Raw genomic sequence first — 24,964 nt, 5'->3', positions numbered from 1 at the left:
CTGCACAATGAGGGCAATTCTCTAATACAAAAAAAAAACCATTTCTTCAACAAATAAACTGGGAGGATCAAATAAAGAAAGAAAAAAGATGAGAGGAAATTAACATATGGACCATGACTAGATTCCAATTGGACAAGGAATTATTTTTAAAACACTACACTCACAGTATGATCAGGGAAAAACGAACACTTACTGGACATCTGAGGAAATGAAGAACTGTGCAAGATGACGATGATGGGAAAATCTCCGCCTTTCAGAAATACAAAATGAAATCTTTACAGACAAAGTACTATCTAAGGGTCACCTCCAAATCATCAGGGGAAGTGGGAAAGAGGAGTGAAACTGATCACACGTGCTGCGTGCTGAAGGTGGGCAATGAGTACATGAAGTTTTTATACAATTCTCTCTGCTATTGGATATTCACATTTTTCCATAATTAAAAGTTTGGAAAATATTATATATCCAATCTGACGATAAATAATCCACTATACAAGTGACAGACAACAAAAGATGCCTTTCACATCAAAAATAAGTGTCTCAGAGACTCCAAGATGGCACAATAGGGAGGGAGCTTAATGCTCTACTCTAGGGGAAGATAGTTTAAAAAAAGAAAAAAGTAGAGTGAGTACAATCTCAGGGAAGAGTTAGGCAGAAAACATCAAAGTAAATTCCAAAGCAAATCAGAGGGACACTGTGGATCTACGTGGAGGGTGTGGACACGCACAACTCAGGACCCCAGCAGCCAAGAGTCTCAGCACCACCTTTGCAGTGAGGTGAGAGCAGACTGCAGCAGCCCAGGCCACTAGCAACAAAGCTGAGGGAAGAGCCTGGCTTGCGTCCAGCTTGGAGCCCGTTGGGGGACAGTGTACCTGACAACCTAGAGGGAACAAAAAGGGGCACATTTCTCTCTGCCCGACTACCTGGCACCGGTGTACCGTAACTATGTAAGAGAGGGCAGGCACCATTTTGGATATATATAACAGCTGCGCCAGCTTGTGTCCGTGCACCCAGCAACCAGCTGAGAGGAGATGCCCGAGTCTGGCTGGGAGAACTGACAGGAGGCTGGATGCTCGTGACTGCGGGGGCCTTTTGTGTTGGGACTGTGGAAACACTGTGGCTGCGTGGGAGGGTGCAGGGTGCAGCTGGGTCTCTGGGCAGTCACTGTGCGCGGCTCCACATGCTCAGGGCTTCCTGATTCTCTGGTGAGGGTCACTGCTGTGGGATCCCTGCTCAGATTGAGGAATGCACGGATCCTTCCTGTGCTTCTTGCGGCAGTGGGGTGAAGACTGTATTCACTGGGGCTACCACCCAGGCATTAATCTCCTTCGAGAATAGGAGCTGAGTGTAAGATTACACCAACAGAGCTAATTAAACCTCCCCTCTGATTAAAAAAAAAGAGTTTGTAACTTCGGTGTTACCTTAGACACTCCACTCACCCTGGAGCAGTGAACAGAGCTCCAAGGGCACATCCAGCACACGCCTATGGGTATTCACTGGAAGTTCAGATACTCCACTAAGCCACAGAGGCATAATAAAAAGCTATCACAGTGGTTGGTGGGAGACTATTTCTACAAATGCCTAAAAAGAAACGCAGCAATTCAAGAAACAAGAATAAGGAACATAACAATACTTGAATACTAGAATGTGAAGATGAAGAGACTGAAGAAATGCAGCAAACGGAAAACATAAAAATTGATCACAGGACTACTTAGAAGTAATCAGAAGCAAACTCATGGACTAAAGAAATCTGTACATGACATGAATGAAAATTTTTCCCATGAAACACATTTTAAAGAGAAATCAAAATGAAATATTACAAATGAAGAATAGGACAAATAAAAAATGCAGGGGAAAGCCTTAACAACAGACTTGGTGAGATAAAAGAAAGAATATCTGACTTAGAAATCTCCAGAAATTTTACAGTCAGACCTAGAAAAAAAGAAATTAGAAAACTTAGGAGATACTATCAAACAACCCAACAGGTCTTAGGAGTTCCTAAAGACATGGAAAGAGACAATGAATTATAAGGCCTTTTTAGTGAAATAATCACAGAAAACTTCCCTAATTTGGAGACAGAAAGGGATTTCCAAGTACAGGAAGCACACAGAATTCCTAAAAGACATGACCAGAAAAGATCTTCACCATGACACATTGTAGTCAAACTCTCCGCAGTAAAACATAAAGAAAAGATTCTAAAATGCACATGAGAGAAATGCCAGATTACTTACAGAGGATCTTAGACTCATAGTTGATTTCTCATCAGAAATCCTATAGGCTAGGAGAGAATGGTAAGACATATTCCAAGTCTTATGAGAAAAAAACTGTCAATCTAGAATACTGTACCCTGAAGACTCTCATTTATTAATGAAAGTGAAATAAAGACCTTCCATAATAAAGAGAAATTCAAAGAATTTGTCACCACTCGTCTAGCCTTACAAAAGATGCCTAAGGATGTCCTATACACAAAAACACAGAAACATGGTCATCACTATGAGAGAAGGTGAAGGCAGAAAATGACCAGTAAAAGTACAAAGGAAACCCAAAGTAAACAACAGGAATATTTATGGGAAAATGTCAAGACCTAGTCGTTATGTATCAATTGTCACCTTGAATGTAAATGGCTTCAATTCACCAGTTAAAAGATACAGACTGGCAGAATAGATTAAAAAACAAGACCCATCTATTTGCTGCCTACAAGAAACACATCTCACCAACAAAGATGCATGCAGACTGAAGGGGGAAGGATGGAAAAATATATTCCATGCTAACAGAAACCAAAAAAGAGCTGGTATAGCCATCCTAATATCAGACAAAATAGACTTTAACACAAAAACTGTTAAGAGAGACAAAGAAGGGCACTAAGTAATGATTAGGAGATCAACTCAACATGAAGATGTGACTATAATAAAATCTAATAAACATATATTATACGTTTACATAGTACCCAATTACAGGGCACCTGGCTATTTCAAAGAAATGTTAAGGTATCTAAAGGGAGACATAGATTCCCATACAAAAGTAACGGGGGACTTCAAAACTCCAACTTCAGCAATGGACAGATCAATCAGACAGAAAATAAGCAAGGAAACAACAGACTTAATTGAAACTATAGAGCAAATGGACCTAATGGAGATCTACAGAACTTTCCATCCTACAGTTGCATAATACACATTCTTCTCACCTGTGCACAGAATTTTCTTTAGGATTGACCACATGCTAGGCCATAAAACAAGTCTCAGTGAACTAAAAAAAAAAATTGAAATCATACCATCCATCTTCTTGGATCACAATGCAATGAAACTGGAAATCAACAACTCAAGAATCTCTAGAACATATGCAAACACATGGAGACTGAATAACATGCTTCTGAATGAACAATGGGTCACTGAAGAAATTAAAAGAGAAATCAAAACATTTCTGGAAATGAAGATGACAACACAACTTATCAAACCTCATGGGATACAGCAAAAGTAGTATAAAGAGGAAAGTTTAAAGCAATTGGTGCCTACATCAAGAAATTGGAAAGGCACCAAATAAATGAGCTATCAATGCATCTCAAGGACCTAGAAAGACAATAAACCAATCCCAAAATTAATAAAATAATTAGAGAATAAACAAAATTAAAACAAAAAAAAGATCATTGAAATGAAGAGCTGGTTTCTTGAAAAAATAAACAAAATTGACACACCACTGGCCCAACTAATGAAAAAAGAGGGAGAAGACCCAAATCAATAAAATTAGAGATGAAAAAGGAAATTTAACAACAGACACCACAAAAATAAAAAGAATCATCAGAAATTACTACAAAGAGCTGTATGCCAACAAACTGGGAAAGACTGAAGTAGATAGATTCCTGGACTTACACAACCTATCTAAATTGAGCCAGGAAGACAGAGAAAACCTAAACAGACCAAGAACCAAGAAGGAAATTGAATCAGTAACAAAGACCCTCCCAACAACAACAATAACAAAAACCCAGGAGCTGATGGCTTCACTACTGAATTCTACCAGAAATTTAAAGAACTCCAATTCTTCATAAGTTATTCAAAACAATTGAAAGGGAGAGAATCCTCCCAAATTCCTCCAGTAAAGCCAGCATCACCTTAATTCCTAAACCTGTTCAGGAAGTTTTTTTTTAATACTCTTTGTCGAACTCTTTACTTAGTATAGAGTTAATCTTATGTATATAAAATTAATTGAAAATAAATGTTCAAGCCGGCGCCGTGGCTCAATAGGCTAATCCTCCACCTTGCGGCGCCGGCACACCGGGTTCTAGTCCCGGTTGGGGCGCCGGATTCTGTCCCGGTTGCCCCTCTTCCAGGCCAGCTCTCTGCTATGGCCAGGGAGTGCAGTGGAGGATGGCCCAGGTGCTTGGGCCCTGCACCCCATGGGAGACCAGGAAAAGCACCTGGCTCCTGGCTCCTGCCAGGATCAGCGCGGTGCGCCGGCTGCAGCGGCGGCCATTGGAGGGTGAACCAACGGCAAAGGAAGATCTTTCTCTCTCTGTCTCTCTCTCTCACTGTCCACTCTGCCTGTCCAAAAAAAAAAAAAAAAAAGAAAATAAATGTTCGTAAAAAATAAGAATGGGAATAAGGAGAGGGAAGAGGAAGAAGGGTGAAGGTGCGGGTACAAGTGGCAAGAATCTCTATGTTCCTAAAGTTTAATGTATGAAATGCATGAAGTTTGTATGCCTTAAACAAATGGTTTCTGGGGAATAAATAAATAAATATCTTCATAACATAGATCAGAAATTTTTGAGTATTGTAATAGAAATAATTGCCAAACCCTTAGGTTAAAGAAATACCCAAGACTTTGACTGTCCTGCAGAATATAACTCCCAACATCTTGATAGAAGAAAAAAATCTTGTGGGGCAGCACTCTAATGACCTCCCTCAATGGTTTTTTAATGCCCTTCATTATAGCCCTGAGAATGAATTTTAACTTAACGAGATGTGTATGACTAGGCAGAAAAAAAACTTCAGAAACTTCTTTCCTATTTTAAACCTGAGAAGAGAGAGTGAGTTTAGGTTGAAAGAATATTTGATAAAAAGGAGGCGGCATGTTGGGGCAGCAGATTAAGCCGCCACCTACAATGCCAGCATCCCATAGGACCGCAGGTTTGAGTCTTGGCTGCTCCACTTCCAATCCAGCTCTCTGCTAATGCACCTGAGAAAGCAGAAGATGGCCTAAGTGCTTGGGCCCTTGCCACCCACACAGGAGAACCTCATGAAGTTCCTAGCTCATGGATGCAGTCTGGCACAGACCAAGTCATTGTACTCATTTGGGGAGTAGATCAGTGGACTCTCTGCCTTTCAAATAACTAAATGTCTTTGAAAAACGTGTTTGGAAAATAAAATAATACACCAAAGATGGCTGCTTAAAACAAAGACCTATTTTCTTCCAGTTACACTGGTAGATGTAAGGGGAAAACAGTAAAGCCCCAAACAACCCATCCTTTTATAATGTTTTCCTTTCTGATTTTATAAAAAGTCTTATTTTTATTCTAAAGATGTTAGTTCTAAATTGTTTATTTGAGAAACAACAAAGACAAAGAGAAATTCCTCATCCTCCCTAAATGCCCGCAACAGCCAGAGCTAGACCAGGTGAAATGCAGGATCTAAAACCTCAATCCAGGTCTTCCACCTAGGTAGCAAGGACCCAACCACTAGTCATCACTGCTACCACCCAGGGTCTGCATCATCAGGAAGCTGGGATCAGGAGCCAGGATTCAAACCCAAACACTCTGATGTGGGATGCAGGTGTCCCAAGAAGTAGCTCAAAGCACGATGCAAAATGTCTGCCCCTGTCTTGTTTTTAATAATAACAGTATTGGGGCCAGCTCTGTGGCATAGCGGGTAAAGCCCCTGCCTGCAGTGCCGGCATCCCACATGGGCACCAGTTTGCATCCTGGCTGCCCCACGTACATCCAGCTCTCTGCTGTGGCCTGGGAAAGCAGTAGAAGATGGCCCAAATCCTTGAGCCCCTGCACCCACGTGGGAGATCTGGAGGAGGCTCCTGGCCCCTGGTTTCGGAACGGCCCAGTTCCGGCCATTGCAGCCAACTGGGGAGTGAACCAGCAGATGGAAGACCTCACCCCCACCGCCTCTCCTTCTCTCTGTGTATAACTCTTTCAATAAATAAATAAAATAAAATTTTAAAAATGACAGTATTAATATTTTGTCAGAAAAGTGAGAACCTATAGTCCACCACTTTTACCTTTTCCTGTCTTATTCATACATATTTAATATAGTTTACAAATTTTTGTAAAATGCTCTATCTAGCTTTTACATTTATCATGTCTTACCCACTTTTCTACAAGCTTCACAATCTTTGATGAGTGCCCTTTTGGTATACTCAATTTTAGAAACCCTATCTTTCAAAAAATTAATCTAGGGACCGGCACCATGGTATAGTGTATAAAGCTGCTGCCTGTGGCGCTGGCATCCCATATGGACGCCGGCCTAAGACCCAGCTCCCTGCTAATGCACCTTGGAAAGTAGTGGAAGATGGCTCAAACCCTTGGGCCCCTTCACCTATGTGGGAGACCCAGAAGAAGCTCCTGGCTCCTGGTTTTGGACCAGCTCAGCTCCACTTTGCAGTCTTTTGGGGAGTGGACCAGCCTATGGAAGATCTTTCTCCCTGTCTATCTTCTTCTTCTATCTAACTTTGTCTCTAGAATTAAAAAAATCTTTTTAAAAATTCTGATCTAATTTGAGTACTATGAGAAATTCTTATTTTTCTTCAGAAACTCCAAGTGTTACAAGGCCAGAATTAAGAATTACTACTCCAATGCGACTATTCTAAACCTGCTCTAATTTGGTTCAAAGTTCTCAGAGGCCTCATTGCTTACATTCAGTGAGCAGTACCACTGCTTGGCCCTGTTGTGGGCTAGTGAGGGAGAATCCATCAAGTGCTCACATTGTACGGACTCAGGTGCAAATTTCTGTAACTGATACCCCCAAAGAGGCTCTCTACAAACTCCCTTAAGTGTTGTCTGGAGTGGCTGAGATAGCACAGGTTACCCATGCAGAGATGCAGGCCCCTTGTAGCTCCTCATAGGCTGCAAGAATTATACAGCAGTGGGAATAGGCAATCATTCCCAACGACATACTGGCTTCTCCACAGCCCACTCCCACGGCACCTCGTATAAACACTTCCCGGTGTCTTCAAATAGCAGTGGTATCTGCCTTCCCTGACAACCCTTCATTTTACCTCTTTAGGGACAGACACTGTATTGTCCCCTAGACTTCTCCAGCACAGTGAAATCAACTAAACAACTGAACTATAATTTGAGTAAAAGATCCACAGCTGACTCAACTTTGTATCCTTCATAGTGCCTATTATGACACCACAGTCTTCAACATTCATTTGTTCAATGAATGCAAGAGTTCATACTCCAAGACTGGGAGAATAAACCTTTGGCTCATGTGCTTGGAATGGAATTCCATTCTTTGGAGGCAGTTCTTATCAACTGATCCACTGATCAGCTGGGCATCTGATCATAGCTTTTCAATTTTACTATTTTTTAAAAAATTTATTTATTTATTTGAGAGGCAGAATTAGGGAGGGAGGGAGGAAGCGGGGGGGGGAGGGAGGGAGGGAGGGAGGGAAGGGGAGAGAGAGAGAGAGAGAGAGAGGTCTTCCATTCACTGGTTCACTCGCCAAGTGGCTGCAACAGCTGGAGCTATGCTGATCAGAAGCCAGGAGCCAGGAGTTCCTTCTAGGTCTCCCACGTGGGTGCAGGGACCCAAGCACTTGGGCCATCTTCTACTGCTTTCCCAGGCCCTAGCAGAGAGCTCGATCGGTAGTGGGGCAGCTGGAACAGGAACCGGTGCTCATATGGGAGCTGGCACTGCAGGTGAAGGATTAACCTACTATGCCACAGTGCCAGTCTTCAATTTTACTACTGACTATGCTATAAGAGATTTAAGAATTGGAAGAGACATTTATGGATGTATATTCTTTTAAGAACCTAATAATGAAAAAAGGCCCAAGTCTTTACTGACAAATATCTGAGGCATCTGCTGGTGGCATCATTCTACTCTCTCCCCTCCACTATTTTTTTGTAGGTGTATATTCGCAGATCTTTCAAAAGAACTCCCAAATATTGGTTAGCACACTGTTAGATACACTTACTTCTTAGAGAGTAACACAGGACCTTGTCTACTGACAAAAACTACCATCTGTAACATGAATGGTGTGGGTATTGTGTTTTCAAGATTTATTTAATTTAATTTAATTGAAAGGCAGAGTGACAGAGAGAGAGGGAGAGAGACAAAGATCGTCCATGTGCTGGAATACTCCGTAAATAGTCTCAACAGCCAGGACTGGGCCAGGCTAAAGACAGGAGCCCGCAACTCTAACCAGGTCACCCACGTGGGCGGCAGGGGCCCAGGTACTTGGGTTATCACCTGCTGCCTTCTCAGGCACATTAGCAGGAAGCTGGATGGGAAGTAGAGCAGCAGGAGAAACAAACTGGTGCTCTAATATGGGATGCCAGCATCACAGGTGGTGGCTTAACCCGCTGCACCGCAAGACTGGCCCTTAATAATTTTTAGAAAGGAAATTTTCACTTTGTAATTTAACCCAGGAATACGATTTCTCAGGACCAATGAAAAAAACTGCCCAGATAGCCAAATGCCTGAAATTTTACCACTAACTATTGAAATGTAATTTATTAAAAAAAGAAATGTAATTTATAACTATGGATACAAATCACTACTCATATACTCATTGGAAGAAAGATATTGTATAAAATCCTAAGTATTACTATGCACAAAATAGGAATTTATTAAATGATAAAATTCAAGAATGAACTTTAGACTAGTCTCATCACTGGTCTGGTTTGCCAGGTTAGAAGACTCTTTGGATGGTTGAGCATACTGTGAATATTCCATCCAGAGACTATAGAGAACTTTTATTAGAACAAGAGAGAGAAAAACCTATAGTCTGGGGAACAAAAGCTAAGAGTTCCAAGTTTTAGTGGCCATGTTTCCCATTGGGCTATTGTATAAGAAGAGTAATACTGTATTTTTTTCCTATTCACAGATGGAAAAGAGTAAAATTTGGCTTTATTTAAGCCCAATAGCAATATTCGTGCATGGGTTTCAGAAAAATGATACACATTTCACTGTGGGATAATGAGGACCATTAGTTATTAGAGAGAACAAATTATTCTCTTTCAATTCAACAGACTTATTCATTCCCTCATTTAACAGACTATCCTCTCTCCTTTTCATTAAAATGTCCTTCCCATTTGAAACACCAGGTTGTGCAACATGCCACCAGACAGACTTCAGGAGGCATCCTGACAGGGAGAAATAGAGAATTTCCAAAGTGAAGCCACAGGATAAAACCAACACTTGATGCTTGCCTTTCACTTCAAGGAAAGCAGTATAAAAGCAATAGGAAAAGAAAAAGGTAGTTGAAAAATATAGTTGCTCTCCACAAAAGAGTTTTAAAAATAAAAAATCATGAACTTTATAATTTTCCTAAATGAAATTATGCCATTATTCCGGATTTCATTGTGCTAACTAAAAGGACAAAGTATCAAACTTCACTAAAGTTTCAATACTGCAATACATTTCATTAATCAAAGATAAAAACTACATTAAAAGCAAGAGAATTATTTTATGTCTGTTATTAGGCAGTTGGAGGGCTTGTATTTTATGTATACATTTGTACACTTCAACTTATTTAACAGTGTCAGTTCACTAACTGCAGTTTTTTATATAAAGAAAACAGATTTGGAATTTTAAAAACAAATTACAGTAATTTTATGCCTACAGCTTGCACCTCTTAGAAATCACGTACCCACTAATACTCCCCTTACTTTGCTACCACTTCCCCATCTCCTCCCTCCTCCTCTCTAAAACCACAGGCTTCCAGAGAACTGATAACGAGGGGCTTGAAGCCCCTAGTGAACAGTCACCCGAATTTTTCACTTGGAATGGAGGACTGAAGGGTGCAGATAAAAACCCAGCTCTTGGATAGGGCAGGGGGCAAATGCCTGCAGAGATCTGCCTGGCAAGCTTCAATGTTTCCCACAGATCATGATGGGCACTTCTAGGCCTGCATTTCATTAATGTTGAGCCTCCTATGAGAAAACAGGGAGAGACAAAAGAATAAAAGATTTTTAACTAATGTGCATAGATATGTATATACTGCTGGTGCTGGCGGGCAGCAGGGTGGGAGAAGAGGATGAGCAGGGGAGGAGGGGGACTACATAAGGATGACAATTTCAGATACTCTCAGTGTAAAAACTGCAATCAGTAGCAGAAGACAAAAATGATGAAAAGCAGTTGCACAGGGGTACAGCAGTAGCCACTCCAAGGCTGAAGTCACAGGCCTATCTAGGCTACAAGGCACCAGCAGAGGCTCGCCAGAACAGTAGCCACAAAGCCCAGCTATGCCTTAAGAGCTTCCAGATGTGGGGTAGGAGAGATGCATACATGGTGGCATCACAGGCAAGCCTGTGGGGACTGCCTCTGTAGACTAGATCGAGACAGCATAGAACTTCTGAGAGGCAGGACCCACTCCTACACAACTGGCTTTGCAAGGAATTTGTGAAACTGGTTCCACAAGGCAGTCTATGACACTAAGGTAACTGCAATTACGATAAAACCTCTCTAAGCAAAACAAAATATTCCCAGTGCTTATGAACAAAAATCATTTTAGCTATGAGTTTTGGAAGCAAGAAAATCAGTCTAGCCCCTCTTGGTATGACCCGGGCTTAACGTACCTGAATGGGCATCAGGCCTCTGCACCCACGCAGGTTCCTATCACCCTTTATTGCCTTTGTTGTCTGGCTTCTTGGCTAAGATACAAGGTTCTACACTTTTCTCTCTTAAATGCCACTCACAACATGGGGCTTGTACCATCTGTCCCCTATCAGTGCTGGCCAATGGAAAAGTCAAAATGAAGCAAGGCCAGGGCAATGGTTTATCTTTAGATCAGACTTGTGATGAAACAGATGGGAAAAACTGAGAGTTTCACTCTTTAAAAAAAACTTGTTTCTCCACAGTGATTTTCAGTGGTGGTATGTGGGGGTGCACTGTGGGAAGTGAACATGAAGATAAAGATCCACATGCTTGCCCGTCCACACCATCCCCCTCCAGGTTGAGAATCTCTTTGACAGCCTCTGTGTGCTGCGAGGAGGCAAGAAAGCTTAGCACAGTGGTTAAAAGCGCAGCCTTAGGAATCACACAGTTGGGTAAAAATCCAATCACAGCCACTTACTACCTATGTGAAAAGACCAAGCTCAAAGAATGGGCTTCCCTGTCTGTACAATGGAGCTAATACAACATATCCTCGTGAGGTTGTTGCAAGGATTGAATGAGGTAACATGCAAAGTAACAGAGCATCCAACAGAGTAAGCTTGCAATGTACAAGAGAGGAGGGAAAAATGAAGCTCAAAGATACAGCACCTTAACGGGCCCCTCCTCTGAGCTAAGGATTTATAAATACAACTCAACTTAGAGAATACATCATTATGATTATTTCAGTAGCAGAATTTTATCTCTCTAATTACATTCTGCTTAGGCAAACGTCAAAAACGAGTTGCCACTTCCAGAGCAGGCACTGATGGGGTAGTGGGGATGGGGGTGGCAGGGAGCACCTCAGAAACCTACACAAGAGGGACAGAATGGAAAATAAATGACTTGATAAACATCTGTGGAAAATTCAATCTCATTCCGCAAATGCATAGCATACTGAGCCCTATGTGCAAACCCCATGGTCTGTAGAGTATGGATATATTTCTATTGAAGCCTGACTGGAGGGAGGGAGGCGGCTATTACCACCTGGACACTCTAGGCCCCAGGCGCTGTGCTGAGCATCTCACTCATCACCTCGTTTTCCCCCAGGACAACTCTAACTGTGACTCAAGGAACCGAGTGTAGACAAATGATTGAAGGGTTGGGAATATCAGAACAAGAAATGAAACCCACAACCCTGGGATGCCACAGCCAGGGCTTAAGCCAGATTTTTCCTAAAAGGGGAAGGAGAATTTTCCATAAGCAGGGACAGAATGAGCAGTGCCATATTTAGGTGACATGGAGAGATGAATGAAGAAATAAGGCTAGAGTTAGTCTGTAATTGACAAAGTCAGTCAATGAGATGCTAACAGCATTGGGACATGACTTATAGACAGTAGTAATCAAGAGTTTTATTAGGAAGTCTTCTCATATTTGCTTACAAGAGAAAACAGCCAAGAGATCTTAGAACCAATGTATCTGTTTATATGTTAGCTATCTAGAAACGAAATCATGGCTGATTATGAAATATACTTCTAAGCAACAGATGACAATGATCATTAGGAAATAGCAAAAAGTCAAAGAAACACTGAAGCCTCAGGATTGGCTAGTACTTCACGGGGTGATGAGAAATTAGAAGGAAGCCAAGTCTTAAGAAGATAATAGCAAGTCTAGTTTCAAAAGAATTTAAGTACAATATTCAGAGAGAATCAAATAATTAACAATTAATTTTTTTATGTTAAAAATCCTGTATAAATATGAAGAAGTGCCAGACACAATTCTGTGCTCATAAACAGGGATCCTGAAAGTCGAAGGAGGTCTACACATGCTGCTGTTCCTGGAGGGTCTGTGTGAGCTTGGGAAACTTACCTAACCAGGTGGCAATAAGCACAGCATCAATTCCATCTATTGGCTCACAGATTCGCGCCACAACTGGGTGGATCTGCTGGGCCAAATAGTACTGGGTGTCAATGGTTAAATTGTCCTGTTTCTGCAGCTGCTCAGGAGCATAGGCCCTCTGGCTGGCCGTGAGGTTCGAGCCATCCTAAAAGAAGACACAGTAAGTTGCAAGAAAATCAATCATACACACTTGATGGATCAAACAAGCAAGGACAGTACAAAGTTTTATTCTATTTCGAACACCAACAAGTCTTCTGAACCTCTTGCAGAACACGTCATATACTTGAGTATCTAAGAGTAAGAAGACTAGGAAGAAGCTCACAGTCTCGATCTCACCCGCTGTCCAGAACATAAATCCCACATGTGCTATGTTCTATTTTTTGTCACAATATGAAACAAGAAGGCACTGACTAGATTAATTCCACCTGCCATAAAGCAAAAACACATTGAGAAGACTTGGTAACATGAGTCTAGTCAGAAAGGTTTTTTATTTTAATACTTATTTGGAAGGCAGAGAGACAGAGACACAGACAGGGTGGGGAGTAACTATCATCCACTGGTTTATTCCCCAAATGCCAGCAACAACATTCATCGTGTGTCTACCTCTGTTATCTAGTCATCCACAAATGTCAGACTTCGTCTTAATTTGTCTTCTGACTAGGACAAATTTTACGCTTCCTTTGTAAGCTGAAGATATTTAATTTATTTATCATAACCACAAACGAAAAAAAAAAAAACTGAGGCTAACTTGAGATACTATTTTCCACCTTTTTGTTGTTTCTTTTAAGACTTATTTTATTTATTCGAAAGACAGTTACAGAGAGATAGAGAGAGAGATCTTCCATTTGCTGGTTCACTCCCCAAATGGCCACAACAGCACGAGCTGGCCAATCCAAAGCCAGGAGCTTCTTATGGGTCTCCCAAGCGGGTGCAGAGGCTAAGGACTTGGGCCATCTTCCACTGCTTTCCCAGGTGCATTGGCAGGGAGCTGGATCCAAAGTGGAGCAGATGGGACTTGAACTGGCACCCATATGGGATGCCAGTGGGGCAGGCCGGGGCTTCAAACAGCTGTGTTGCACCACAGCACTGTCCCCTATTTTACACCTTTTACAATTTTTTTTAATTTATTTGAAAGGCAGAGAAAACAAGAGAGAGAGAGACAGAGAGATTGATCTTCCATCTACTGGTTCACTCCCCAAATGACTGCAACAGTCAGGGCTGGGCCAGGCTGAAGCTAAAAGCCTGGAACACAATCCAGATCTATCACGTAGGCAGCAGGAACGTAAGAACTTGAATCATCATCTGCTGGCTCCCTTGGTGTGCATTAGCAGGAAGCTGGATGGGAAGCATGGAGTAGCTGGAACTTGAACCATGCACTCCAATATGCGACAACATGGATGTCCCCAAATGGTGGCCTAACCCGGTGCGCCACAACACCTACTCTTGTTTTCCACCTTTAAAATTAATTAATTAATTAGTTAATTAAGGGGGGGGGGTCATCTCCCAACTGCTGGTTCACTCTCCCACTGCCAAGGGTCAGCCCAAAACTGGAAGCAGGAAAGTCAATCCAAGTCTCCCACATTGAGTGGCAGGAAGCCAAATACTTGAGACATCATCGGCCACATGAAGCAAGATTCAGAAGCAGAGATGCAACTTGAACCCAGGCACTGAGTATATGGGATGTGGGCATCCCAAGCACTACTTTAACTGCTTTACCAAATGCCCAAAAAACCAAAAAGGTGTTTAGAGGAGTGAAAACCAAGCAACATATGTGTGGTGCTTTTGTTCTGTTCATCTGATTCCCTCAAGCAGGAATCTGAGTCATAATGCTGACTTATTTTAATAATGTACACAACTTGCTGGCGCCACGGCTCAATAGACTAATCCTCCGCCTAGCGGTGCTGGCACACCAGGTTCTAGGCCCGGTCGGGGCGCTGGATTCTGTCCCGGTTGCCCCTCTTCCAGGCCAGCTCTCTGCTATGGGCCGGGAGTGCAGTGGAGGATGGCCCAAGTGCTTGGGCCCTGCCCCTCATGGGAGACCAGGATAAGCACCTGGCTCCTGCCTTCGGATCAGCGCGGTGCGCCGGCCACAGCACACCGGATGCAGTGCGCCGGCTGCGGTGGCCATTGGAGGGTGAACCAACGGCAAAGGAAGACCTTTCTCTCTGTCTCTCTCTCTCACTGTCCACTCTGCCTGTAAAAAAAAAAATAATGTACACAACTTATTTTAACTACTACATAATATATAAATGTATAATATATATATATATATATATATATATAGGCATGAAATGAAGGGTATGTCATTTTGCACTGTTTACCTGGCTCTACTTAAAGGAAAGGAAGTTGGGTTGGGGAGCCTCTATCCAAAGACTTCTTTTTATTCCATAAAAACGAAAGTTGTGAGAGCAGGAGTTTAGCCTCAGCAGTCAAAATGCCCACATCTCACAATGGATTGCCTGGACTTGATTCCCAAATCTGACTCATAATTGCAGCCTCTCACTAATGCAAACACTGGAGGCAGCAGAGATGGCTCAAGTAGTTGGGTTCCTACCTGCCACATGAGACACCTGGATTGCATCCTGGTTTCCAGTTTTGGCCCCAGTCATCCCCTGGGTGCTGTGGGCAATTTGGGAGTGAACTATCAGATGGGAGCTGTCTGTCTGACCTTCTGCCTCTCAAATAAACTTATATATATATATATATGGGGCTGGCATTTGTGTCACAATGGGTTAAACTGCCACTTGTAATACCCGCATCTTGTAGAGAGGTGCTAGTTTCAATCCTGGCTGCTTTGCTTCTGACCCAGCTCCCTACTAATGAGCCTGGAAGTCAGCAGGCTTCTTTTGGGACCCTGCCACCCACATGGAAGACCAGAATGCAGTCTGGGCTCCGGGCTTCAGCCTGGCCCAGCCCTGGTTGTTGTGGTTATTTGGGGAGTGAACTAGTAGGTAGAAGTGCTCTCACTTTCTCTCTCACTCACTCTCTCTTTCTCCTTTCACATAAATAAATAAATATTTTTTTTTAAAAAAAAAAGGTTGCAAAATTTTATGTAATTGACCCACATCAGCCCCATATGATGTCACCATCGTCTCTAAATCAAAATGTCATAACTCTACTAGACCAACATCTAACAACTCTCTTTACTCTTTCTCTTGTCTGAAGCAACAAAATCTAATATTCAGACTAGTGGGGGTCAGCGCCATGGCACAGTAGGTTAATCCTCCACCTGCAGTGCTGGCATGCCATATGGGTGCCAGGTTCTAGTCCCGGCTGCTTCTCTTCCAATCCAGCTCACTGCTATGGCCTGGGAAAGCAGCAGAAGATGGCTCAAGTGCTTGGGCTCCTGCACCCGCATGGGAGACCCAGAAGAAGCTCCTGGCTTCAGATTGGCACAGCTCTGGCCATTGCGGCCATTGGGGAGTAAACCAATGGAAGTAAGACCTTTCTCTCTGTCTCTCTCTCTCATTGTCTGTAACTCTACCTCTCAAATAAATAAATATTTTTTTAAAAATTCAGACTAGTGAATTACAACTATTCACAGTGCTCAGTTGCTCTGCAGAAATGATCATAATGAGAATCCAATTCTTTCATTTCTGCGACAATCAGTCCCTTCTGAGCTCAGCACCCAGCCTAAAGCAGAGACAACCTTCTATACCAGAAGCCCACAGGAAAGGATTTCTTTCTCTGGCTAGCTTCCTGATGTAAACAAATTGGGCCTACTTCTCAACTGGGTTTCACCTATTCAAAGATGTATTAACATACCTAGAAACAAAGAGAAACCTCAGATTAAAAGCCTTGTTTGTTGTGTTTTATGTGTTTCATAACATATAAAAAGGAATTAGGCAGAATTAATCAGGTTTAATTGTTGCCCTTCTAGAAGCCTGAATTGTTAGATGAGAGTAAGGCAACAATCAATAACAAAAACAGTGTGAAAAAAATCACTGGGCACCATCTTCATGCACACAGCTGTATTCAGATGACCTTTCAACAAAAATCAGGAAATCAGATTTATACCATCTTAAATTTCTGGAAAGACCCGTCTATCCTTAGTATCATAGCAATACTGAATTTTTTTTTTTTTTTTGACAGGCAGAGTGGACAGTGAGAGAGAGAGAGAGAGAAAGGTCTTCCTTTGCCGTTGGTTCACCCTCCAATGGCCGCTGCGGCCGGCGCACCGCGCTGATCCGATGGCAGGAGCCAGGAGCCAGGTGCTTCTCCTGGTCTCCCATGGGGTGCAGGGCCCAAGCACTTGGGCCATCCTCCACTGCACTCCCTGGCCACAGCAGAGAGCTGGCCTGGAAGAGGGGCAACCGGGACAGAATCCGGCACCCCGACCGGGACTAGAACCCGGTGTGCCGGCGCCGCTAGGCGGAGGATTAGCCTAGTGAGCCGCGGCGCCGGCCAGCAATACTGAATTTAATAATTTTTAGTAGTGAATTAAAACTAAAAAAATAGAGGCAAAAAATGTTTCCTTTTAATCCACCTTCTTTTTTTAATTTTGTTTAAGGAATATAACTCCATGCATTCACTATATACAGATTTGAGAACATGATTCTTCCCCCAACACCTTCCTTACACCATAATCCCACCTTTACTATTCCTCCCTCCTACTTTTCTATTTTTTTTTTTACAGAGATCAATTTTCAGCTAATTTTTATACTCATAAGATTAACCCTACACCAAGAAGAGAGTTCACTGATTGGTATGAAGAAAAAAAAGAACAACAAAATCAAACAAATAAGAAAAACATTGTTCCCGAACAATCAAGGCAATGGCTGTTCAAAGTTGTTGCATCTCAAAGTGTTAGTTTCGCTCCTATAGATAATATTTTAAGTACCAATTAGTTACCACAGATCAGACAAACCATATGGTATTTGTTCTTTTGTGACGGGCTTATTTCACTAAATATAATGGTTTCCAGTTCCATCCATTTTGTTGCAAATGGAAAAAAAAAAACACGGAAATTCTATCATTGGCAAAATAATTTTTTAAAGGGACCTCAGTTAGTTTCCAATATATCATTAGAAGTTCTAGTAATGCATGTTTCTTAAAAAGTAGTTAAAAATTTCTGAGTATTCAGCTCAAAATATTTCTATTTTAAATACCCAGACAAAAGACTACTTTTATCAAATATTAAAACATATTTCTTGTTGTGCTTTAAAAATCTAAACTCAAACATGGCTAAATTCAAAAGAATTGGTTAGATAACAGGTTTTGCTACGTTTTATCAGAAAAATACTCAAGTTATAACTCAAAGGCCTGATTCTCAAACCTGAGCAAGACCCTATAGTGTACGCATGGTCATGTGGTGGGTCTGGCGCTGTGGCACAGCAGGAAAAGCCGCTGCCTGCAGTACTGGCATCCTATACAGGCGTCAGTTCAAGTCCCGGCTGCTCTACTTCCAATCCATCTCTCTGCAACGGCCTGGGAAAGCAATGGAGAATGGCCCAATTCCTTGGGCCCAGCAGCCGCGTAGGAGACCTGGATGAGGCTTCTGGCTCCTGGCTTCAGATCGGCCCAGCACCAGCCACTGCAGCCACTGCAGGCATCTGGGGAGTGAACGAGCGATAGAAGACCTCTCTCTGACTCTCTGTAACTCTGCCTTTCAAATAAATAAATCTTTTTTTTTTTTTTTAAAAAGGACATGTGGAGGATGTGGTATAATCCTTTAAGAACAGATGGAGGCCGGCGCCGCGGCTCACTAGGCTAATCCTCCACCTTGTGGCGCCGGCACACCGGGTTCTAGTCCCGGTCGGGGTGCCGGATTCTGTCCCTGTTGCCCCTCTTCCAGGCCAGCTCTCTGCTGTGGCCAGGGAGTGCAGTGGAGGATGGCCCAAGTGCTTGGGCCCTGCACCCCATGGGAGACCAGGATAAGTACCTGGCTCCTGCCATAGGATCAGCGCCATTGGAGGGTGAACCAACGGCAAAGGAAGACCTTTCTCTCTCTCTCTCTCACTGTCCACTCTGCCTGTCCAAAAAAAAAAAAAAAAAAACAGATGGAGAAGCAATGCTGGACTTCCTAGAAGTGCCCATGTATTAATTAATGAATTTCACAAAGCACATACTTCAGAGACTACCAAGTTCAGCCAATGCACTTAAAATTATAGGGGCCGGCACTGTAGCAAAGCAGATTATGCTGCTGCCTGTGACACCAGCATCCCACATGGGCACTCATTTGTGTCTTCGCTACTTCACTTATGAGCTGGCTCCATGCTACTCACCTGGGAAGATGGCCCAAGTGCTTGGTACCCTGCCACCCACATAGGAGACCAGATGAGGCTCCTGGCTTTGGCCTGGCCCAGCCCAGATCACTGCACCCATCTAGGGAGTAAACCAGTGGATAGATGATTTCTCTTGTCTCTCCATGTAACTCTTTATAATAAATAAATAAATCTTTGAAATTAAATAAAAACAGAGTTATTCTTAGTAGGAAACCAATAGGAAAATTTTTCATGCTTAAGATTTTTAAATGGACAACAAAGGGTATCTTAAGACAACTGTATGAATATAGGTATGCCGGACAAGGGTGGGGAACATTCAGTCTATGAGCCAGATTAGACCTGTGCAATCATCTGGCCAGGCCCTGCCAATGCAACCACAAGCAGGATTTGAAATCCAATAAATCTATAGCAGGTCAATTTTTTTAAATTTTATTTATTTATTTGAAAGGCAGAGCTACAGAAAGGCAGAGGAAGAGGCAAAGAAAGACAGAGAGGGAGGGCGGGAGGGAGGGAATATCTTCCACCCTCTGGTTCATTCCCCAAATGGCCATAATGGCTGAAGCTGGGCCAATCTGAATCTAGGAGCAAGAGCTTCCTCTAGGTCTCACATGTGGGAGCAGGGGCCCAAGGACTTGGGCCATCTTCTACTGTTCTCTCAGGCCATAGGAGAGAGTTGCATTGGAAATAGAGCAGCCAGGACTCAAACCTGCACCCATATGGGATGCCAGCAATGCAGGAGGCAGCTCTACCCACTACACCGCAGCGCTGGACCCTAGCAGGTAAATTTTTAAGTTCATAATTTTGCATGGCCCATGAGTGATGCTATAAATATCCAAATTGTCCTTGGCAGGAAAAAAGTTCCCTACTATTGGCTTATGTAAACTATATCTAGTGAAAGTTAAAAAATAGTTATAACAGCCAATAAACAGAAGCTGATTTGGTATCTGAGCAAACAATTCACATAGGTTTAACAAGAGCACAAACTACAATATAAATTAAATATGAAAAATACTCTCTGAACTCATCTAAATTTGTAGTCTGAATAAGTTCTCAGTAGGGTACTATATTATAAACATAAATTTTAAGCAAAATAGAATCTGTTTAGGAGATAGGCTGCAAGGGGTCTTCAAAAGATTCAGAGAAAATGTGTTATGAAAAAACTATGCATGGATCTCAAAATTTTTTGGCACCAAAACAAATTTATCTTTTAATTTCATTTTTAAAAGTACCTGCATATTCCTTGGAGGCCACCTCTGCTTAGGTCAATAAACAGTTCTCTTAAAAATGCATTATGACATGTTTTCAAAAAGACATTCTAAAAATATGGCTGTACTGTGAAACATGAAAAGGATAATGAAGGGTTTACAAGCAAAAGAAGTTTCCAAGCATGCCGAAACATGGCACACCCCAATACTAAGGGACAAAGGCAAATCAAACCTCTTCAACCCTTTTTGGGATATGTTAAGGAAAACAACTTAATAAAAAGAAACATGGGGGCAGACACTGTGGCATGGGTAAAGCCGCCACCTGCAGGGCTGGTATCCCATATGGCCGCCTGTTCAAGTCCTGGTTGCTCCACTCCTGATCCGGCTCTCTGCTATGGCCTGGGAAAGCAGTGGAGGATGGCCCAAGTCCTTTGGCCACTGAACATGCATGGGAGACCCAGAGGCTCCTGGCTCCAAACTGGCGTAGCTTCTGCTGTTGCTGTGGCCATTTGGGGAGTAAACCAACGGATGGAGGATCTCTCTCTCTCTCTTCCTCTCCTCTGCCTTTCTGTAATTCTGCCTTTCAAATAAATAAATAAGCCTTAAAAAACATAAGAAGAAACATGAACTATACTTCTGTTTTTGTTGAAGATTTATTTAAGTGAAAGGCAGAGTTACAGAGACAGGGTAAGAAACAGAGATCTTCATCTGCTGGTTCACTCCCTATATGGCCAGAATGGACAGAGCTGGGCCAGGCTAAAGCCAGGAGCCAAAAGCTTCATCCAGGTCACTCTCATAGGTACAGGGTTCCCAAGCACTTGTTTTATCTTCTGCTGCTTTTCCCTGGCCATTAGCTGGGACCTGCATTGGAAATGGAACACCTGGGACACAAACCTGTACCCATATGGGATGGCAGCATCACAGGCAGTAGCTTTAACAACCAAGCCACAACACTGGGCCCCATGAACTATACTTTTAAAAAGCAAATAAGGGGGCCGGCACCGTGGTGCAGTAGGTTAATCCTCCGCCTGCAGCACCGGCATCCCATATGGGCGCCAGTTCTAGTCCCAATTGTTCCACTTCCAATCCAGCTCTCTGCTATGGCCTGGGAGAGTAGTGGAAGATGGCCCAGATCCTTGGGCCCCAGTACCCACGTAGGAGATCGGGAGAAAGTGCCTGGCTCCTGGCCCCAGATTGGAGCAGTTCCAGTGGTTGCAGCCATTTGGAGAGTGAACCAGCAGATGGAGGACCTTTCTCTCTGTGTCTCTGTAACACTGTAACTCTACCTCTCAAATAAAATCAATAAATACAATCTTTAAAAAAAACTAAATAAGGTACAGTACCCAGTGGATGCAAAAATGCTGAAAATACATCCAAATGGATTTACAGCAATACAACAGTATCTGCATTGAGTCTTTAGCAATAAAATTAATAAGAAATCATAAGATCTACTATTTAGACAACAAGGAACATAAGCTTGACTGCTAAATATATTGGTCACTCTCCTGTATAAGTTACCATACTTCACCATTCCTGGTTTAGCCAAAACATAATTGTGGCTTGACTTCATTATGTCATTTCACTGCATTTTTCAAAGTTGTGTGCTGCCATCTGCTCCTGTCATTAAGAATCTAAGAGCTTTTCATGTATGTGAAGATGTAAGTTTAAAAAAAAAAAACCTAGGCTATTTACCAAAATCTTTATTTGCATAATATGAAAATTGTTTTTTTGAGATGAGACTTGTCAGAGGCAATATGCAAAGCACATTAAGGGCTTCAGCGAGTCAGGCATTTATGGAAATATTTTCCTGCAGGAATTGGCTTTCTGTAACAGTTCTTAATCAAGGGTAACCCTAGGAGGGAGATAGAGTCAAGTGCTGATTCCTGTCCATGTACTTTAATAATTTCTTGACGTACATCATCTACAGTTTGCAGCAGTTATTGCAACTACGTTTAAATTTTTAAAAAGCTATGCTTTAAAAGAATGTTGATTGTAGTTTGATAGAGATCAAAATGCAATGAATTTTAAGGTTTACCTACGATTTTTAAAAAGACTTATTTATCTATTTGAAAGGTAAAGTTAGAGACAAAGACGGAGAGACAGAGAGAGAAGAAGAGATCTTGGATCACTTTTCAGATGGCTGCCAATTGCCCGGGCTGGATCAGGCTAAAGTCAGGAGCTTCGTTCAGGTCTCCCCCATGGATGGCAGGGGCCACTGTTTTCTGAGGCACACTAGCAGAGAGGTAGATCAGAAATGGAGCAGCTGGGAACTGAACACATAAGGCACCCGTAACAGATGCCAGCATTACAGACAGTGGTTTAAAATGCTGCAACACAATGCCGGCCCCTATGTACAATTTTTTTAAAAAAGATGTATTTATTGATTTGAGAGGTAGAGTTAGAGAGAGAGGGAAAGACAGAGAGAGAGGTCTTCCACCTACTGGTTCACTTCCCAGGTGGCCGTAACGGCTGGGACTGGGCCAATCCAAAGCCAAGAGCCAGAAGCTTCCTCCGGGTCTCCCACACAGGTGCAGGAGCCCAAGGACTTGGGCCCTCTTCCATTGCTCTCCCAGGTCATAGCAGAGAGCCAGATGAGAAGTGGAGCAGCCAGACCTTGAACCAGTGCGCATATGGGATGCCGGCACCACTGGTGGAGGCGTAACATACTAAGCCACAGTACCAGCCCCTACCTACGATTTTTTACTATAATAACATAATAAAATTAGGATAAAAGACTTCACAGTAATTTAAAAGAAACAGTTTTAAACAGGTGAATTTTCCCTTGCAGTGAACAGAACATACCATTTTAAAGAGTTTGGATGGAGGCTTTGATTTTTTTTTTAAATAGGAAAAAAAACAAGACCTCTTCTTTGTTCCAACTGGAATTAAATGCCTCCACTGAGAAAAAACATACTCTTTTGTCCTACCCTGTTTCCCATCACCAGTTAGTGGTTTAAAACTGTACTGCATAAGGCACAGAAGCTCCTTAGAGGTACCTTTCAAAACAGGGAGATGGCAAGGTGGACCTTCTCGACTCCAGAAAAAAAATATGGAAGCTGGTTAGATCAGTTGTGTTTTCTTCCTAAACTTGTATTTTTAGGATCTCTCAACCTGCTCCATCTACTCATGCATTTTACATTTTTTGAAGTAAATATTTAAACACAGACTAGGAAAAAATGCATTTGTTCTCTGATAATTCCAGTAAAACTCATAATGAAAATGGTTGTAGAGACCAGCGCTGTGGCGTACCAGGTAAAGACACCACCTGCAGCATCAGCATCCTATATGGACACCGGGGTGCTGCGGTGTAGAGGGTAAAGCCGCTGCCTGCAGTGCCAGCATCTCCAGCTGCTCCTCTTCTGATCCAGCTCTCTGCTGTGGCCTGGGAAAGCAGCAGAAGATGGCCCAAGTGCTTGGGCTCCTACAACAGCATGGGAGACCCAGAGGAAGCTCCTGGCTTCTGGCTCCTGGCTTTGGATTGGTGCACCTCTGGCCATTGCAGCCAATTGGGGAAAAAAGCAGCAGATGGAAGATCTCTCTTTCTCTCTGTGTGTAACTCTGACTTTCAAATAAATAAATAAATCTTTTTTTTTTTTTAAAAAGCAATGATAAAAGACTTCCATTAGACATATAACCAAATTTGCCCACATTTTCACGAAAAGTAACTTAGGATTGAAATCTTAGCTAAAGTTATAAAGCTGTCTCACCAAAATAATCTCAGTAAACCAAAACAAACTGTTCAATGAAAATTATGGTAAAATATGACATACTGCTAATATTTTTTAGATGCTTTCAAACTAACTAGACTAAAATCATCTCTTTGCAGCATCAATTATTCACAAAGCCATGAAATGTGATATTGTGGCAATCTGGATTTTACTCTGGTTTTTTAAGATTCATTTATTTATTTGAAAGTCAGAGTTACAGAGAGGGAGAGACAGAAATAAAGAGAGATCCTCAGTTACTTGGTTCACCTCTAGATGGCCATAACACCCGGGGCAGGGCCAGGACCCCAAGAGCCTCTTCTGGGTCTCCCACATGGGTAGCAGGGCCCAAGCACCCAGGCCATCCTCTGCTGTTTTAACCAGATCATTTAGCAAGGAGTTGGATGGGAAGTGGTGCAACCAAAATCAAACACCCATATGGGATGCTGGCATCCCAGGAGGCAGCGTCATCCGCCATGTCACAATGTGGGTCCCCTAATCCGGGTTGTTAAGTGGTATGAAAGTCTTATTAATTCTGATAGTTTTACCTGACAGATGACATAGGAAACAGTATCTCCAGCTTTCACCTTTCTGCCACCTTGAGAATTTATCCAGAGTGCAACATGTACATGGGGTAGGCTTTTCTTATCAGGGTAATCCTGGGGGTCCTTTGTTAATGCCTAAAAGAGAAAAACAAAATAGCCTGAAACATTAAAAAAATCCTTTGCACACAGATTACACTAACTACATCTTTGCTAGAATCATACTAGCCACACAAAGACAGCACAAGTTGTATTGAGAAAGCCCCACCACAAAATAAACATTTCATTCTCAATGACCATTTCTCCTTCGTTTAGTAGCTAACATATTCACATACAATCCTAACAAAAATGAAATATGTTTATGGATCATGTCACATAATACTTGGACATAAAAAAAAGGACTATAGAATACCTAATGTTCAGAGGAAGAATGAGACAAGGGTACTGCAAGGCAAAAAAATTCACATGTTCTCAAAGCGTGATCCACAGATCCCTTGGGATTCACGATGATTTTTCAGGGGGTCTCAAGACCAAAACTACTTTCATTACTATACTGCTTGTGCTGATGACGGAGGAACAATGGTGGGGAAAACTGCTAGTGTCTCATAAACATGAATCAGAGCAATGGCACCCAAC

At 42.3% G+C, this 24,964-nt stretch overlaps 1 protein-coding gene across 1 annotated transcript in view; it reads right to left on the bottom strand.

Annotated features, from left to right (window-relative positions):
• The window catches only part of POLA1 (DNA polymerase alpha 1, catalytic subunit), a 330,913-nt gene that overhangs the window by 163,760 nt on the left and 142,189 nt on the right, over positions 1-24,964 (bottom strand). Inside the window, exons 31-32 of the mRNA XM_008272470.4 lie at positions 24,335-24,466; positions 12,624-12,798 (exon numbers count right to left, since the gene is read on the bottom strand). Coding sequence (XP_008270692.3) covers positions 12,624-12,798; positions 24,335-24,466 — 307 coding nt within the window. The remainder of the gene's footprint in view (positions 1-12,623; positions 12,799-24,334; positions 24,467-24,964) is intronic.

This window comes from Oryctolagus cuniculus, chromosome X (assembly GCF_964237555.1).
Source record: "Oryctolagus cuniculus chromosome X, mOryCun1.1, whole genome shotgun sequence".
In the NCBI taxonomy this organism is placed as follows: domain Eukaryota; kingdom Metazoa; phylum Chordata; class Mammalia; order Lagomorpha; family Leporidae; genus Oryctolagus; species Oryctolagus cuniculus.
This window is presented reverse-complemented; position numbering and strand designations above follow the sequence as displayed.